This window comes from Helianthus annuus, chromosome 7 (genome assembly GCF_002127325.2).
Source record: "Helianthus annuus cultivar XRQ/B chromosome 7, HanXRQr2.0-SUNRISE, whole genome shotgun sequence".
Taxonomy (NCBI): Eukaryota; Viridiplantae; Streptophyta; class Magnoliopsida; order Asterales; family Asteraceae; genus Helianthus; species Helianthus annuus.
In genome coordinates this window covers 27,136,367-27,153,259 of record NC_035439.2, presented here as the reverse complement: position 1 = coordinate 27,153,259, position 16,893 = coordinate 27,136,367, and the positions used below count along the sequence as shown (strand labels likewise).

Here is a 16,893-nt window from a genome sequence, read left to right as displayed (position 1 = left end):
CCAAACCGTCGTAACTACGGTTTGACTTTAAAATAACTCAGTGATAGTTCAGTCTTATGACGAACCAAAAGTAGTTTTGAGTTGGTATTTATGTGGGTATTAAACCTCTAAAATGGTTCCCCCTGATCACCACTCTAACTATGTCAAATGTCGAGTCAAACGTGCGGTTAAAAAGTCAACAGAAAGCTATTTTAGCGATTTAAGCATAATCTGTAATGTATATGTTATGGAACCTGTTTTGACAATCATAAAACATGATAATAAGTATATAAACATGTTTGCGCTCGTTTGAATCGATCATTTACTATATTGAACCGGTTCGGAGCCGAAAGTCGCAAAAGTTTGACTTTTGCTTTGACTACAGTTCTGACCCGTTTTAGTGAGGTATAAATATACCTTAGGACTCTCTTAGGACCAGGTCACATGTTGGTATAAGCCTCTGTGGTCGGTTCATGAGTTATCCAAGTCTTTAGCGCATTTCCGTCATTCGCCTAAAAGTTGACCGTAACGGCCTTTTAAAATTAAAACGAATATTTCGGACACGTGAACGAACCAAAACCTTGCTTATTAAATTATAAGCATGTCCCTAAAGTTTCACGTCAATCCGAGGTCTAGAATGAGAGTTATGCTAAAAGGCGCACTTTTAAGAAAGTTTTGTAATTAACGGCGCAATTAGCGTAACGCCCATCTAACCCAAGTTTTCGTCACCAAAACTTTTACCCACCGTGGTGAAATAATATTTTGGGAATTTTAAAGATTTTTAATAATTTTTACTTTGCTCATAACCTGCGGTTATGGCTACGGTTCGGTAAATACCGAATATGCCCTTTTTGGCCAAAACAAGAGTTTTACAAGGTCTTTTGACCCGATTCCAATTGCCACTGGTTTTAAATAATAAATAAAGTATTTTAAGCTTTATAAGCTGTTCGGGAAACTCAGATTTCCTGTAGAACTCGAAAATCACTTTTAAAGTCTTTAAAATGACCGAAAAGCCCCTACGGGGCATAATATGAACTTAAACTCGTTACGGGCATTACGGAAGGTATCCTACTAATACCAAAATACTTTTAAGGCATATTGACTTAGGAAATAAGCGTACGACTCTTATGGTTAACCGTTTCGCCTGTTTGCGCACACGGTACGGCTCATGAAACTAGTTTTCGTGCAATAGCCGATATGGGTCAAATTATATTATTTGAACCCCAAAATCCAGAGTATGAACTACAAACCCATATAAAACAAGTCACTGAACTTGTTGGGTCCAAATCATACTCCATTCCCGGTTTTCGCCTTTTCGTGCGAATTAACCATATCTATATATCGGAATCAACCGGTTTAAGCTACGGCTAATACAAGGACCGTTAGGATTCTAAGAGGTTAATTAAAACCTTCGTTCCAGATTAGGAGCCCCAGTAAAAGCTATCGGTGACTTGATCTTAATTAAGGATTAATACTTGCAAAGGTAAATACTTTTGACTTATTTCCCCTATATGGGCTTGGGTTACGGTATATTAATACCGCTTGATTGAGCATTATATAATTCCATCGCTTAGGTGGTTAATTGATTAAATATGATTGGCTCATTTAAACAGTTTTGTTGCTTATAAGCCTTTGGGGGGTTTAATGACCGTTGTCCCGGATATCCTCGGCATCATTTTACGAAATGGCCACGACCATCGACATCCCGGTGTAGGCGTACACCCGGTATAAAGTGTCGACATTAAAACTAAAAGACGTAGCCGTTGGTTTTTATACTACGGTTTTACGCAAACGTGGTGTGTCTATAAATCTTTAACCCGGCACGACCCGGGCTACTGAACGCATAAAAGAACATGTAAAACGTTCACAAGATCATTATGAATTTTCCCAAGTTATAAAAGAGTTTGTGCCTTGTGCATTCAAATCAATTTTAAATAAACATTTTCAAATGTGTCAGTTGAATGTATTTACCAGTGTAAACTGACGTATTTTCCCCAAAAAGATTAAGTGCAGGTACCTAAACGTAATTGGCTGGTATTAGCTCCCTAGCGTCGGGATAAGCCTCGCAAGCTTGATTGCAGTATCTGATGGAACAATACTTTATCTGTATTTACGATCCACTGTGGATATTCAACTTCTGTAATACATTTTGATATTACAATCAGAGGTTGAAATTATATATTTAAATTATGCTTCCGCTGTGCATTATATAATTGTGTGGTTTGACTATATTGTTGCCAACATCGTCACGGTAATCCCCCACCGGGCCCACCGGTGAGACACGTGGAAATCGGGGTGTGACATCCAGTGAGCACGGGGGCGTGGCGAAAGTACAGCAGGCGCATTAATTGTAATTGCGAATTACAATTAATGAAGAGAGAGAGTGTCAGACGGGCACGGGGGCGTGTCCAGCGGACACGGGGCCGTGCCCAGCCTTCTGTTCAGCCTATAAATAGGAGTGCTTGGTTTCATTCCAACTCATCCCTTGGCACACCACCTCTCTCACACTTCATCCACCACCCACCACCACCATAACACCATCATCCACCACCATCATCCATTGTCCATCGTAGAGTGTGTGAGTCGTCTCGGGATCCAAGATTGATAGTAAGAGTTATTGACAATCAAGGCCATGTTTGCCTAAGTCTCTTACATCACTTGGTGAAGACAAGTGTATAGTATAATACTTTTTATTTTTAATCTTTTGCACTTTTTATTTGGTTTTGTATTAGTGACTTTAATAACTAGTTGCTTATGTTGAAGGTGATCTTTCCTTATCGTTTGTCCGTGGTGTCTTGGCATTATTTTACTGTCTATATAAAATAAAAGATTTTCACCATTCATATCTCCACGGTCTATATGGAGGTATGTTGGCTACCTGGTCGGGGGTTAAGGGAACGGTTTGGTAAGGGTCTTGCCCTTGTTCAGCGTTTAGAGGTCCTGCAAGGGACCTGGGTCAAATTTAGTAGGATCTCCTTCAATGCCCATAGGTATTGGATGGCGGGGATCCAAACTCTTTGACCCCCTCATAAGTTAACTACTATTAATACTATAACCCGGCTATTTAGGACTGTATCCCTGCTGACTCAGACTACTTAGCCGAGGGTAACGTCACCGCCAAAAGCGGGGCCTACCATAATTTGCATTAATAACTTAATTTATTATCTTCCAATAATCCAACCCTTTAGGATTGTATCCTTGCTGACTCAAACTACTGGGTTGAGGATAACGTCGCCTTCAAAAGAGGGGCCTACTACAATAACTAAGATAATCTCTTAAACAAGTGCAAAAGTGCGAAAATAATCAAAGGTTATACTAATACTCGAGTCGGATCCAAGTGATTCATCTTGTCTATCTGTTTTTATTTTATTTTTATTTTTCAGCATTTAGTTAGTTTTTATTTTCTTAGTTTAAAAACCTTTTCTAACTTTTTGATTTGATTAGACGTTGAGGATAAACCGGTATCAAAAGCTCTTGTGTCCTTGGACGACCTCGGTATCTTACCAACACTATACTACGTCCACGATGGGTGCACTTGCCCATATGTGTGTTTAGTGTTAGTAAATATCATGTTTTATAAATTTAAAACTTGGCTAAAGGTGTAAAAAAAGGGCTTAATTATACATTAAAAATATATTACACTACACACGCATCAATTCTTCGAGAAGTAAAGTATCAATCCTGGGTTGCAAACCCGGTCATGGTTCGAAAGCCAGACAATTCTTGGAGAATGTGCATAGATTTCAAGGATCTTAACAAGGCTTGTCCCAAAAATTGCTACCCGTTACCAGAATTGATCTCAAGGTTGACTCCCTCACCAGTTACCCTTTTAAGTGTTTTCTTGATGCTTACAAGGGTTACCATCAAATCCTCATAAAGGAAGAAGATGAAGAGAAGACCGCGTTCCACACAGACAAAGGGATCTTTTGTTACCAAAAGATGCCTTTTGGCCTCAAAAACGCTGGAGCAACCTACCAACGCCTAGTTGACAAGGCCTTTGCAAGTCAAATTGGTAGAAACATGGAGGTATATGTCGACGACTTGGTGATCAAAAGCAAAACAGAATATCAAATGCTCGATGACATCCAAGAAACCTTCAAGAACCTAAGGAAGGTCAACATGAAACTCAATCCCGAGAAATGTTCATTTGGGTTTGAGGAAGGTAAATTCCTTAGGCATATTGTGGGAAAGCAAAGCATTAAAGCCAATCCAAACAAGGTGAAAGCTGTTCTTGAAACCAAACCACCGAGAAGCAAGAAGGAGGTTGAAAGTTTAAACGGAAAGCTTGCAGCCTTGAAGCGATTTGGCTGAAAGGTTTTTACCCTTTATCAAAACGCTCAAAGGTTGCTCCGATAAGAAGGACTTCAAATGGACTGAAGAGGCCGAAGAAGCCTTCAACAAGATGAAGCAACACCTAGCTTCCCTACCTGACATTGCAGCCCCAGAAACGGGAGAATTAATCTCGGTATACCTTTCAGTTACTGTAGAAGCAATAAGTGCGGTCCTCACCATTGAACGAGACAAGGTTCAGGTACCCGTTTATTTTTTCAGCAAAACTCTAAAATTGGTTGAAATCAAATATCCTCCCCTAGAAAAACTTGCCCTAGCCCTAGTTCAAACAGCTAGAAGGCTTCGAAGGTATTTCCAAGCACACCCTATACAAGTGGTCACCGACCAACCTATTAAGAGTGTGCTTGAAAAACCAGAAAACTCGGGACGATTAGCCAAATGGGCAGTGGAACTAGGTGAACATAATATCACCTACGTCCTAAGAAAAGCTATCAAAGCTCAAGTCTTGGCTGATTTCATTGTAGAAGTCTCAAAGCAAACAATCACTGAGGTGAACACCGCTGCCACTGAACCCTCAGACCTTGAAGCCTGGAAGCTTTTTACCGATGAGGCTTCAAGCGTTGAAGGGTCAGGGGCTGGGCTCATTCTGATCAACACAGAAGGGTTAGAATTCACATATGCTCTTCGCTTTGATTTTCAGACCACCAACAACGAAGCTGAATACGAAGCACTGATAGTTGGCTTAAGATCGGCTAAAGAAATGAAAGTTCAAAAGCTTGAAGTGTTCACAGACTCGTTGCTGGTATCAAGGCAAGTGAATGATAGCTACATTGCAAAGGAGCCCAACATGAAAAGGTACAAAGAAAAATCAAAAGAATTGATGAACACCTTCCAAGCATGTACCATCAAGCAAATTCCCAGGTCTCAAAACAAGAAAGCGGATGCCTTGAGTAAACTCGCATCTCTCACTTTTGCCCACCTTACCAATAAGGTATTGGTAGAAGTGTTAAAAGCTCCGTCAATCGATGAGTTGGAAGTTCAAGATGTAATCGCCGAAGAAGATCCAAATTGGATTACTCAAATCAAGAAATTCCTTAAAAATGGTGAATTGCATGGTGATCAAACAGAGGCTGAAGGGTTAAGATCAAGGCAAGGCAGTATGTACTACAAGGTGAAATCCTCTACAAAAAGGGTTACCTTGCACCCTTGCTAAGATGTGTTGGTCCCGAGCAAAGTAGGTATTTGGTCAAAGAGGTTCATGAAGGTATATGTGGAGCTCATTTTGGAGCTAGATCGGTGGTTGCAAAACTAATGAACCTTGGGTATTTCTGGCCCTTAATGCATCGAGACACCACTGAGCAACTAAGGAAGTGTGATGCCTGCCAAATTCATTCACCAGTCCCAAAAAGTCCCAAACATGATCTTGTCCCAATAACCTCAGCATGACCATTCTATAAATGGGGGATGGACATTGTCGGTCCATCTCCCCCAAGCAAAGGTGGAGTAAAATCACGGGAAAACAGATCATTGATTTCGTTTGGGAAAACATTATTTGTCGTTATAGATTGCCGGGAGTACCTCTCAGCGACAACGGAAAGCAATTTGCTGAGAAGCCTTTCAGCGTTTGGTGCAAAGAATTCAGAATCAATCAGGTTTTCAGCTCAGTGGCATAACCACAATCAAAAGGTCAAGTCGAGAGGACGAACCAAAGCATAGTAGAAGGAATCAAAACCATATTGGGAAGGTATGAAAGCAATTGGCTTGAAGGATTGCCAAGTGTTCTATGGGCCATAAAAACAACCGAAAAAACAAGCCACAAAAGAACACTCTATAGCTTGGTATTTGGGTCCGAAGCTGTGATTCCAGCTGAAGTAGGAGTTGTAACACAACGAATTGTCAACATGGATTCCGAAACAAACCAAAAAGAGAACATGTTGAACTTACAATGTAACACCCCGTGTTTTCGATAGTCAAAGTCAAAGTTAAAGTCAAGACGACTTCTTTGACTGTAAATAGTCTAATGTGTGTTTTATTTGTATATATGTGGAGTAAGTGCTGTAATCAAGGAAGAATCAAAGTAAATCGAATGTTTTAACGCGAGCCGATCTACGACTGTGAATAGTAGGAAGTAACAATGCGATAAAGTTAACTAATCAGTTTTCAAACCGATCTAACCATCATCGAATCTTGAATTTCGCGAACTTTGGTTGTTGTTTATGTGTATGTGTGCCTTACGTGTTGCCTGTGCGTGCTTACTTTATGTTTTGTGTGGTGATCAGTCAAATCAATCGAAACTCGAAACTCAACTCGAATACAATCGAAAAATCGAACTATGACGAATGATAACGGAAGGATAGGGTGAAGTATAGATAATTGTATGTTAGATATAGTAGTTGGGACTGAAAGTAATTTGAATAGGAAACTCTATCGTATTCGTATCATCTTCAATCGAAATCGAAACATCAAAAATCATCGCGTCGAACACTCAAACCAGGCTGTGGATCGATCAGGCTGTCAGCCGATCGAACAGCCCAGCCGATCGGACGGACTGTTCGATCGAGCAGGCTGTCCGATCGAGATGTCAGCCGATCGGCCAACCCTTTCCTCTTTTGGAAGCCTATAAATAGAACTGTCATTGTCATTCTTTACCACTTTTGGAAAGCTCTGACCGACCAGCTCGTGCTCCCCTTCTTTTCTCAGATTTCTTCCGATTCCGGTAAGTTTTCATCCTAAATCTTTTACTTTCTTGATCAAAACATGCTCCTACACCTTTCTATCTTTCAAATCTTGATTTTTAACCGTGAAATCACCAAGATCTAAGCATTCTTGGATGAGGTCATCATGGTGTTCTTCAGAAACACCATGTTTTGGCCTTAATCCACCATGAGTAGCTCAGATCTAACCGATTTCCACATAAACAAGCTAAGATCTACCAAAGATCTAAACATTTACATGTTGAAAAGGATTGAAAGGAAGATTCCAACTTTCTTTCAACTCTTTTACACTCAATGCCTTCAAACCGGTAGAAACGAAGCTTGAGTCAACTCACCAAACATTCTAATGGATGAGTGGTTCAAGATTCGGATTCTATCTACGAGGTTCACCGATTTCGGGTTAAACATTAAGCTACCGTTCCGAACCGTTCACTGGCCGGATTTGGGTGATTCCTGTCCGAGCAGGTGAAACAAGTGAGAATGGAAGTTCCATGGTTTAGCTCGTTGTCAAAATACCTCGATATAACGTCAAATAACCAGAGCAGCCAAGTGTTAGACGAACAGGCCGACCAGGTCATAATGCTGACTGAACGGTTAGGCTATTCGAACGAACAGCCCAACCGATCGGACAGGTCAGCCGATCGACCGGGCCAGCCGATCGGCTAGCATGTGGTCCCACAATTTGACAAACTCATGAGGTATGGTATTGAACGAAGTAATGCCCGATCGAACGACTGATTGGTAGACATTACTGTTCGGATCATGAGATACTATGCTTCAACACTTAATCGATTTTCAACTCGTTCAATGTATTGAGTGCCACCTGATCGTACATGCTATCGGAACGAACAGGCTGTTCGATCGAATATGCCACTCAATCCGTTGACATCCTGTTGAGGACTAACTACTGAGGTGTCTAACCGATCGGTTAAGCCGACCGATCGAACAGACCGTTCGATCGACCGACCTGAAAGGTAAGAACACTTCGATATTCTCAAATACTACAACAAAAACTTCGAAAGTTCAAATCCTCGCACACAAACACATCTTACTTAAAGGAAGAAACAATCCACTCGAACAGTCCAACCGATCGAGCCTACCGGCCGATCGAACGGACTGTCCGAACGGATTGTCTAGCCGAACGAACAATCTCGTTCGGTCGAACCTACCGTTCGATCGACCAGACTGTTCAACCCACTTGCACTTGTTTTCCATTCTACGTATATTTATCGTTATGCTATCGAACTGTTCAGGCTAACCCTACTCTCAAGCGCTCCCTTCAATCCATTAACCAATCGCTGTGAGTATACTCGATCCCTTTTTGCTTTAGCACTTTTGGGTGTTACATACGTTACTTATCAAAATCACAATCGAACACACTACTCAATTATTTGAACGCTAACCGAACTGCATGTATTACGTGACTAAATGAATGCTTGTTGATTGTGTTTACACGTGGAATGCTGTCTACCTGCCTTAACGACGTAGTACTATAGTTTGGACTCAGCACCCGTTCACACAGGGGTTGTTAAGGACAATTACTTGCATGGATTACGGTGGTAATCATGTATTGCGAACCGTCTCGGACGGTCAACCCGCAGTCATTGGTATCGATAGATCCATGTCGATAATTAACATGCTTCGTTTTCCTCTGTGTACGTGCTGGTTATGCGTAAACTATTCGAACTCTATATGCTATTATCAAACTTGTATGCTCATTTTACATTATATGTATTAACTTTATTTTAACGTATGTGACAGGTAATTAGGATGTTTGCTTGCTAGGAAAGCAAGGCTAGAATAAAGCTCTAGAGACCCCCAACAAATCGTTGTCTGTTAGGAGAACGCAACTAGAGCATAGTTGTTTGTAGATCTTGTCAGTCTGGGTCTTTAGGGGCATTCGAACAATATTTATTTGTTTTTATTTAAATCTGAGTTGTCGAAACAGAATACTTGACTAGTTGTTATCTGTAATAATTTATTGTATTATTTGGGACACGGTATGGGACGTGTCATTTTAAACTAAATAGTAATAATTGTTGTTATGGAAACTCCTGGACAATCTGTTTCGCTCAGTGCCATGCCCCGATGATTCCGCCATCGGTTAGGGTGTGACATACAACTCCTAGAGGAAGCACGAGACCAAGCTGCAATTCAAGAGGCCAAGTACAAACAGCGAATGGAAGCCTACTATAACAAGAGAGTCAAGAATGAACGCTTCAAGCCAGGAGACCTGGTGCTTAGAAACAACGAAGCTAGCAAAAAAGAGAACCAAGGAAAGCTTGGCCCAAAATGGGAAGGCCCGTATACCATCCTTGAAGCACATAAGGGCGGATCTTACAAGCTAGCAGACTCAGAGGGTAAAAGGCTTCCAAGACATTGGAATGGAAAAACTTTGAAAAGGTTCCATGTCTAAACAAGAAAGATTGGTTTGTATTGCACAAGTTATATCTCAAGAGTTACACTATGAACACCTTTTGTAAAAGCAATATCTCTTGAATGGATGAAGTTGTTTTATCAAATTTGACTTTCTATCCTAAAATCAGGTTGAGAACCTAGCAAAAAACTCCATGGCAAGGGCCATGTAAGGGGATAAGCTCCCAGGCCACATCGCTCAATAGGTTCAAGGGATTGAATGAACCTATATAAGAGGTGAGTTCCTAAATCAATACAACTCCATGAGACTTATTATTGAAAACAAAGTTATCTCATAGACAGGTTTGAACAACCTACACCAAATGTTCCTTAAGCCTTAGAAAAATAACCAACAAACAGGCTTACGAAATCAAATAAAAACAAGAAAATGATGAATAGGATAGGTGCTATGTCTTCTTGTTAAAAATACCAAGGCTAAGTGACTGCAGCACTGAACCCTTTAAGGTATAAAAAACATAAAGACAACACAAACCCAACAAAGACAAAACCAAAAAAGAAAATCTAAGGAACAATACAACAACATGAACGAGAAGGTTACACATAACCTAAAACTAAAAGGTACAAACCAAGTCATGAAACTAAAGACAAGTCATAAAACTAGGAAGGCTTGAAGACTTCAAGCTACATACGTGACAACTAGAAGCCTCAAAAGCTTCGTCACACATACAGGATAGTCAAAAGGCTTCAAGGCGTGAAGCCAACCAAACTGCCTTAACAAAATAGGCACAAACATAAAAAACACAACACTTAAACATAATAGCATAATAAAGGAAGCCTTAGAAGACTTCCAAACATCCAAACAAAGTTAAGACAAGTCATAGCGACTTGTGAGCTTAGAAATTGTTCAAACGGCCATACAGGCCTAACCACAACCACATAACAGGAACCTTAAGGGTTCCTGCAAAACCTAAAATTGTTTAAAGTTAGCATTACAAGCCATGAATTGTTTTAAAGAGTGCTAAGAAAGCTACGAATATCATGCATCAGTGGAAGGCTTAGAAGCCTCAGAACTGTTACCTTTGGCCTTCTTAGTCTTCTTGATCTTCTTAGCCTTCAAGCCATCATCACCGACAGCTGAACCTTCCAAGCTGGCATCCTTGGCAGCATCAAGTTCTCCCGAAAAGGTATCCTCGCTATCTCCTGAATAGGAACGTTTCCTTAAAATAGAACCAAGCACTTCGGTACATACCTTCTTATTAAGACCATCCGACTTTAGTTCCTGCAAAACGGAGAGGGGCTTACCAAAACAAGAAGCAACCTGGCTCACATACGGGTACGTTAGCCTCCCCATCTGCTCAATGGAACCCTTGAAGACATCGGAAGCCTCAGGACAGTACAAAGGAGATTTTTACAAAGGATGGCCAGACTCATGAAGCTTATAACCTGCAATAAGACCTTGATGTTTCCCCAGGTTAAGCAGTTTAGTATAAACTTCACCAAGAGCAGAATTGAACTCTTTAGAGTGAAGAAGGTAGGTAACAACTTGATGAAAACCGTGCTCAATAAGCCACTGGTTATCCCTAGTGGCTCGGGCAACCAAAGCCTTTAAGCCATCTTTTTCTTCATTAAAGGCCTTCTGTTGAACAAACAAGGCCTCCCTATCAGATTTTAGCTTCAATCGATCAGCTTCGAAACCTTTTTTGAGATCATTCATCTCAATTTCGTGTCTTCTCGTCAACTCACCCACTTTCTTGACCCAAGCTAGCTCCTTTTCAAAAAAACTATCAATCTCCTTCTTCATAGCGGCAATCGAAGCTTTCATCTTTTCCTTCTTCTTGGAGGCTTCTTCATATTCCTGCATGCCTTTGGCAAAACGGGTAACACCTTCAGCCAACAAGGCTGAAAGGTTACAGGAACTCAGCATCATCCTGGAAATAAGATGATCAGCCTCCATATCAGAAATAGCGCTTCGAACACCGGGAGAAGCAAAGTGAGCTAGGGCTTCAGCACAAACAGCCGGATCTTTGAAACTATCTCCAACTTTAACCCCCAGTTGGGCACATAAACCTCTTGACCCTCTGAACCTTCGAAGCTCTCAACACTTTTGACTGATGAACCTTTATTGGCTGGAGTACTACCTTTCTTAATCAATTTCTTCTTTTTACTAGAAACAATCAACTCCTTCTCCTTACCCTTGCTGACATCAATAGCTTGATCTGCTGATGCTTCAATATCATCACTAACATCGATAGGCTCCGAAGCAGATGGCTGATCAGCACCTTTCAGATAGCGTTTTGAGCGACGAGTGGAGGCCTTGGAAGCAGTAGCCTTGGTAAAACCTTTGACATTAGGGACATTTACATATCCAAAACCCTCGAACCTATAATCAGAACCCCTAACAACCGCATCCTCGCCCGGAGTAGCAGCAGCATCATCAAAGGCAACGTCAGAAGTATCATCACTTTTGATAAAATCAAGTGCAGACATAACTGCAAAACAAACATAAAAACACATAAACAAACAAAGAAATAGGAACATAACAGCACAAGAAGAATAAATGCATACCCTTCCCATCTCTCAAAAGCACCAGGTCTCGATCACGTTTTTCCCACAACTTACTAACCCAATAACACCAACAAATGCTCGGGAAAGGGACGAAGCCTTGAAGGGCACTCCCTAAGAGTTTCTAAAAAACGAGCATTTATATCAGAAGCAGAAGGCTCAGGTTCGTTCAAAACGGCATCCGGGTGTCTCCAAATGAGTTTAAAAGTAACAATTTCCTCGGACACTGAGAAAAAACGGTCCTTCCAGACCCCAAGGGTAGAAACCATAGACGAAATCAAGAAAGTGTCAACTTGAGTGGTCTCAAAGGTAAACCAATCACCATTCTTAGCCAATCAGAAAAAACGGCGGAATGACAAAAGAGTTGGGTCATGCCGGGAGGCCCGGCACAAAATTTCAAAATGTAAAACCCTAGCCATGCCAAGGGGATGAACCTGACCAAAAGATACGCGATAATATTCCAGGATATTCAAAACAAATTTTGAAAACGGGTGACGTAGATTGGAAAACTCAAAATGTCGACAATATAAAGCAATCGAACTAGGGGGACATCGATCGATAGACTTATCACAAGCCGGTGCAACCGGTTTAAACTTCGTTCCTATTCCCCACTCCATACAAAACAAATCGACTTCCTCTTGAGTCATTCGAGAAAACGACTTTGCTAAATACTTACGAGCACCCATGATATGAGAAATTAAACTAAAAATAAGCAAAGGAAACTAACCTTTTTTAAAAAAAAGGGGAAAACTTGAGAAAAAAGAGAGAGCAAGTGATGTTCTTCTGTAAAAGTATATGTAAATTAATGAGTTAGAAAATAATATAATTAGGCGATAGAATTAAAACCGCCGCCTGACATAAAGAAAAATTGCCACAAGTCATATCAACTGTCTTGTCAAAATTCAAAATTCAAAAACCTCAACCGTTTCCAACCCTTCAAGCTTTGAACCTTTGAAGCCTTTATACAGTAAAATACATGTATAAAAGTCAGAAGTCTTTGAGCTCATTTCCCAAAAACCTCTGACTTGGGGGGGTTGATGACGGGGGTAGCCCAAGACCAAATAAAAATGACTTAAATACATGAACGCTCAAAAGGTTAAATGGTTCAAAGGTTGAAAACCTGGGGAGTTGAGATAAAGCAATGCGGGAACAGTAAAAGGTCACATCTCTGGATTGCTTCACCAACTCACCAGCCGCAAAAGTAATACGGATCCACAGAATACACTCTTTTATCCGCATGTCAAAAGGCTTTGACCCCCGAAAGGGTAAGTCCCCCACTGCAAGCATGTTCACTAGTCAACACATTCCTCTTGGGGCTAAGGCTCTCCCTATAAAAGTGACACTTCATTAAGTGTGCAAGACATTCGAAGGCCAACTCTGATTCCTGAAATCTCTGATCATTCTCTTCGAGTACTTGCTCCATGCAAGTCACTTTCTTTCACATTCAACACACACATTCCTTTTGCACATACATCCGAATCTGAACACACTTCAGAGGAGGTTCTTTAGCAAACAACAAAAACAATCTAGTTAACCTCTCTCCACGTCTTGCAAACGTGGGGGGACCCCATGACCTGCGTTAGGCAAAATTGAACCCTTCAACCCTTTTGCCTAACCAGCCCAGCTATTATACTTGATCTATTATTTGTTGTATCAACAGAGTCCAAGTTGTGTATCACACATTTCATTGTGTAACCACGACGGTTCAAGCAACAAATACTTTTATTTTGTATTTAAGGGTACATAATTATTCTAACATACAAACAAGGCACACATGTATACATACATACATAGGTAGAGTCAGGTTCACTTACAAATAGTCTTATTGTACTGAGTGTATGAATTGAAGAATAAAAAAATAGGGTAAAAATAAAAAATATACGGTGTCACAACCGTAAATATCGTCAACTTTATAGAATTAGAGTAATTATCATAAATACTATCGTTATAAGGCTCTATAGTAATTTTGTAATTACTGTAAAGTAATTATGTAACTAATAGCTATACAGAATTATTACTATGGTTATAAAAAGTAATTACGTACGCCAGTTATATGGAGAGTAGAACATTTATTATATGTAACTAAAGTAATTATAAACATGTGTGTTTGAGTTGTAGAGAAAGGATACCATACAACACAAATCTTTCGTATGAAGCCTACGCGACATGGAGAGGATGATTAATGGCATTGGCTTGAAGGGTAATTTAGTTATTTCTCACTTAAAACAACTTCCCTTATTGATTTTCAAACGGCTATAACTTTTTTCATACGTTAATATTTTCTTTAAATACACTGTATTTTCATACGTTAATATTTTTAAAAAAAATTACACTGTATTAACAAACATTTCATTCTCTTTAATTTGAGCAGCTTATTACTATAGTTTTCTTAAAAAAAATTATAGGATTTTGAATACATATTAGTCCATTACGTGATTTTGAATACCCAGCACACAACTACGTGATTTTGAATACCTAGCACATGACTATGTGATTTTGAATACCCATTATGTGATTACACATTCAACATAAATCATTACGTGATTACACTTTCAATATAAATACATTACTTGATTACACATTCAATATGATTTGTTATAACTAATATGATTATAATTATGCTTATAACGTAATCACTCAGTGTGTTTCACATAAAATACTATAATGAAATCACGTAATCACAAAATTTGGATTGTCCTAAGGAATTTCTTAAGTGGGTGTGGTCATGACCCTCATGACTACAATGACCCTTCACGTCAGTGTCATATCACCCACCTCTAATGAACCATTCAAAACCATTAACCTAAGGGTGTAGTCATAACCCAAACCACTATCCCCTTTATTATTTTAATGTATCTTTGTCTAAAGAAAAAGGAAATGATTTCTTGAAAAATTGAAAGAAAGACCATGGTTGCCATGGTTTAATCCATGCAAACCATGGTGGATTACGCAAGAGGGTGATGTAGCCTTCCATTAATGTTCCTACGTGGCAAATCATGTTCCAACCATAATGTCCACACCAGCCTTTAACTCATTTTTTCTTAAAGGAAACTCAGATTCTATATTTAGAATTCCATAAAATTAGTGTTTTAATAGTAACTAGAATTATTCACCCGCGTTTTACGGCGGGACCGTTAAACAAAAAAAAAAGTAAAAGCGAAAGTGTTGAAGGCGTGTTAACTTGTAAAAATTAGATCGAAACTTAAAACATAAAAAAGAATAACTAAGTCAGCTTAGCACTCGCGAGTTGTGAAGGTACTGTTAAACCACAAAAATAAGACATAAAAACGTTGAACCACACACACGTGTTGCAACGTATTTACTCCTAAGACTTAGACGGAAATGTAAAATGACAAATTTGTAAAAGATGAAAAGTATAAAAGACCAAAGTTAAAAGTGAAAAATTATCCGGGTTAGAGTGAAAACTAAAGGGGTTGAAAAACTAAAACTGAAAGAAGAAACTAAATGGTTTAAAAGTAAAATAAAAAAAAGAAAGAAAGAAAGAAATAGCATGGATATAAGAAATGCATGTGTATAAGATTTGATGTATAGTTGGATATGTAGCAAGAAAATGATGCATTCTGAACTTGTAAACCAAACATAAGAAAGAAAAAAATTGAATAGTACTTTTTTCTCACAAATCAAATTTGATGATTAATATAGGGTAAATTTGATGATCAATATAGGGTAAATATATATTAGGCTAGCTGTGGATAAGAAATATATTAGATATACACATGTTATTTTCAAAATGATAAATGAAAATAGATGGTATTTAGGAGCACTAATGCAAAAAGAACGTGGTGAACAAAATCAGTGGCGTCTCTGAGAATTTATATACCATGTTCAAGTTCAAAAAATGTGTCTTTATGCCTTAAGGATAAACAATGTAATTACGAAAAATATTTATAAATGAGCCTTGAAATTGTATGGGTTTACTTTAAAAAAAATTAATATATATATCAGATTTTTTTAAAAACATATGCCCTGCAAAATCATGGATCCTGTGCCGAAGTACTTCCCACACACTATCTAAGCCTTCCATGAACAAAATAACAACTTAAATTAGAATCCCTACACATGAACACTGAGTGACAAGGACAAGCCAGCCGTAGGTAGTCCGTAGTTGGCAGTCCTCAAGCACCTATCCTAGTGGTTAAGTGTTCACTTATATAAATTACACGTATGATGTCTGTATCCTATAAAATCTAGAAATTATTTTTAAAATAAATAAATAGGCAGTGAGCATGTCGGTTACGGTGATAATCAACAGTTGTATTAATGAGACTTAGAAAATAGCAAATAACAAATATAACTAATGGAAGTAAGTTAAAGTTTGACACAAACCGAATGGTTCGCCAAGGAGTTTGTTGTGTTCTCCAATGTTGTCTCTTGATACCTTGGTTCACTAGGTTGCTTTCTCCCATAGACATGACCATTATTGTTTATAACATTCTTTTGAATTCTTCGTATAGGTATTGTTCCTTTAGGACAACTTCCACTTTTTTGCCATATTTGTGATGTTGTTGTCGTTGCAGTACCTTTCTTTTTTGTACCATCAAGCTTTTCTTTCACCATAGTCTCATCGCTCTTCAAAACTTTTGTAGGTGACATCTAATGAAATGCCGATGATACTTTTAGTTAATGGAAGTCTACTTTCAATGTTTGTAAAATAATTTTGTAACTTTCTAGTTTGTGTTTCTAGCATTGTCCTAGTGTGCGTTATTTGTTTACAACCTTACATTGTACCATGGTTGCAGAAGTCATTAGGTACTCCCAAGTCGGTCGATTAGAGAGATGCGAGTACTCGAACATGATAAATTATAAAGAAATTAGTCAGGTCCAACTGAACAAACTGCTTTGACAGTAAGACATATATTTTCATGACAATTTTCTTTTCTAGCTTTAAATTGTTTACTCTCTTTTCTTTTTTACTTTTGTGTTTGCTATTTCAATTTCATATTTGTAACTT

The 16,893-nt window shown here is 38.9% G+C and overlaps 2 protein-coding genes across 5 annotated transcripts in view; both read right to left on the bottom strand.

Moving 5' to 3' along the window:
- LOC110876003 overlaps positions 1 to 16,893 on the bottom strand; it is a 45,762-nt gene that overhangs the window by 27,570 nt on the left and 1,299 nt on the right. For both annotated transcript variants that reach the window (XM_035975150.1, XM_035975151.1), the window contains exon 3: positions 16,269 to 16,535. In XM_035975150.1, coding sequence (XP_035831043.1) covers positions 16,269 to 16,535 — 267 coding nt within the window. The remainder of the gene's footprint in view (positions 1 to 16,268; positions 16,536 to 16,893) is intronic.
- LOC110917806 lies at positions 10,152 to 14,209 on the bottom strand. Of its 3 annotated transcripts, XR_002580867.1 has the most exons (4): positions 13,042 to 14,209; positions 12,649 to 12,704; positions 10,662 to 11,848; positions 10,152 to 10,559 (listed from the first exon to the last, which is right to left on the bottom strand). XR_002580867.1 is itself a non-coding variant. In XM_022162252.1 (3 exons), exons 1-3 carry the CDS (start codon positions 13,206 to 13,208, stop codon positions 11,355 to 11,357), a joined length of 717 nt encoding a protein of 238 aa, XP_022017944.1. In that variant the 5' UTR covers positions 13,209 to 14,209; the 3' UTR covers positions 10,152 to 11,354. The 3 variants fall into 3 exon arrangements, 2 of the variants coding, with proteins under 2 accessions (XP_022017944.1, XP_022017945.1); XM_022162252.1 differs by having other exon boundaries at positions 10,152 to 11,848; XM_022162253.2 differs by lacking the exon at positions 12,649 to 12,704 and having other exon boundaries at positions 10,152 to 11,848; positions 13,112 to 14,209.

What these genes read in the sequence shown, in the direction of transcription:
- LOC110917806 (XM_022162252.1), bottom strand. Translation starts at nt 13,208, where the DNA reads ATGCTTGCAGTGGGGGACTTACCCTTTCGGGGGTCAAAGCCTTTTGAC. An exon ending in GCTTTATCTCAACTCCCCAG is followed by an intron (nt 12,705 to 13,041) that starts GTTTTCAACCTT and finishes ATACTTTTACAG; the next exon opens with AAGAACATCACTTGCTCTCT. An exon ending in TCCCCTTTTTTTTAAAAAAG is followed by an intron (nt 11,849 to 12,648) that starts GTTAGTTTCCTT and finishes TTTGTTTTGCAG; the next exon opens with TTATGTCTGCACTTGATTTT.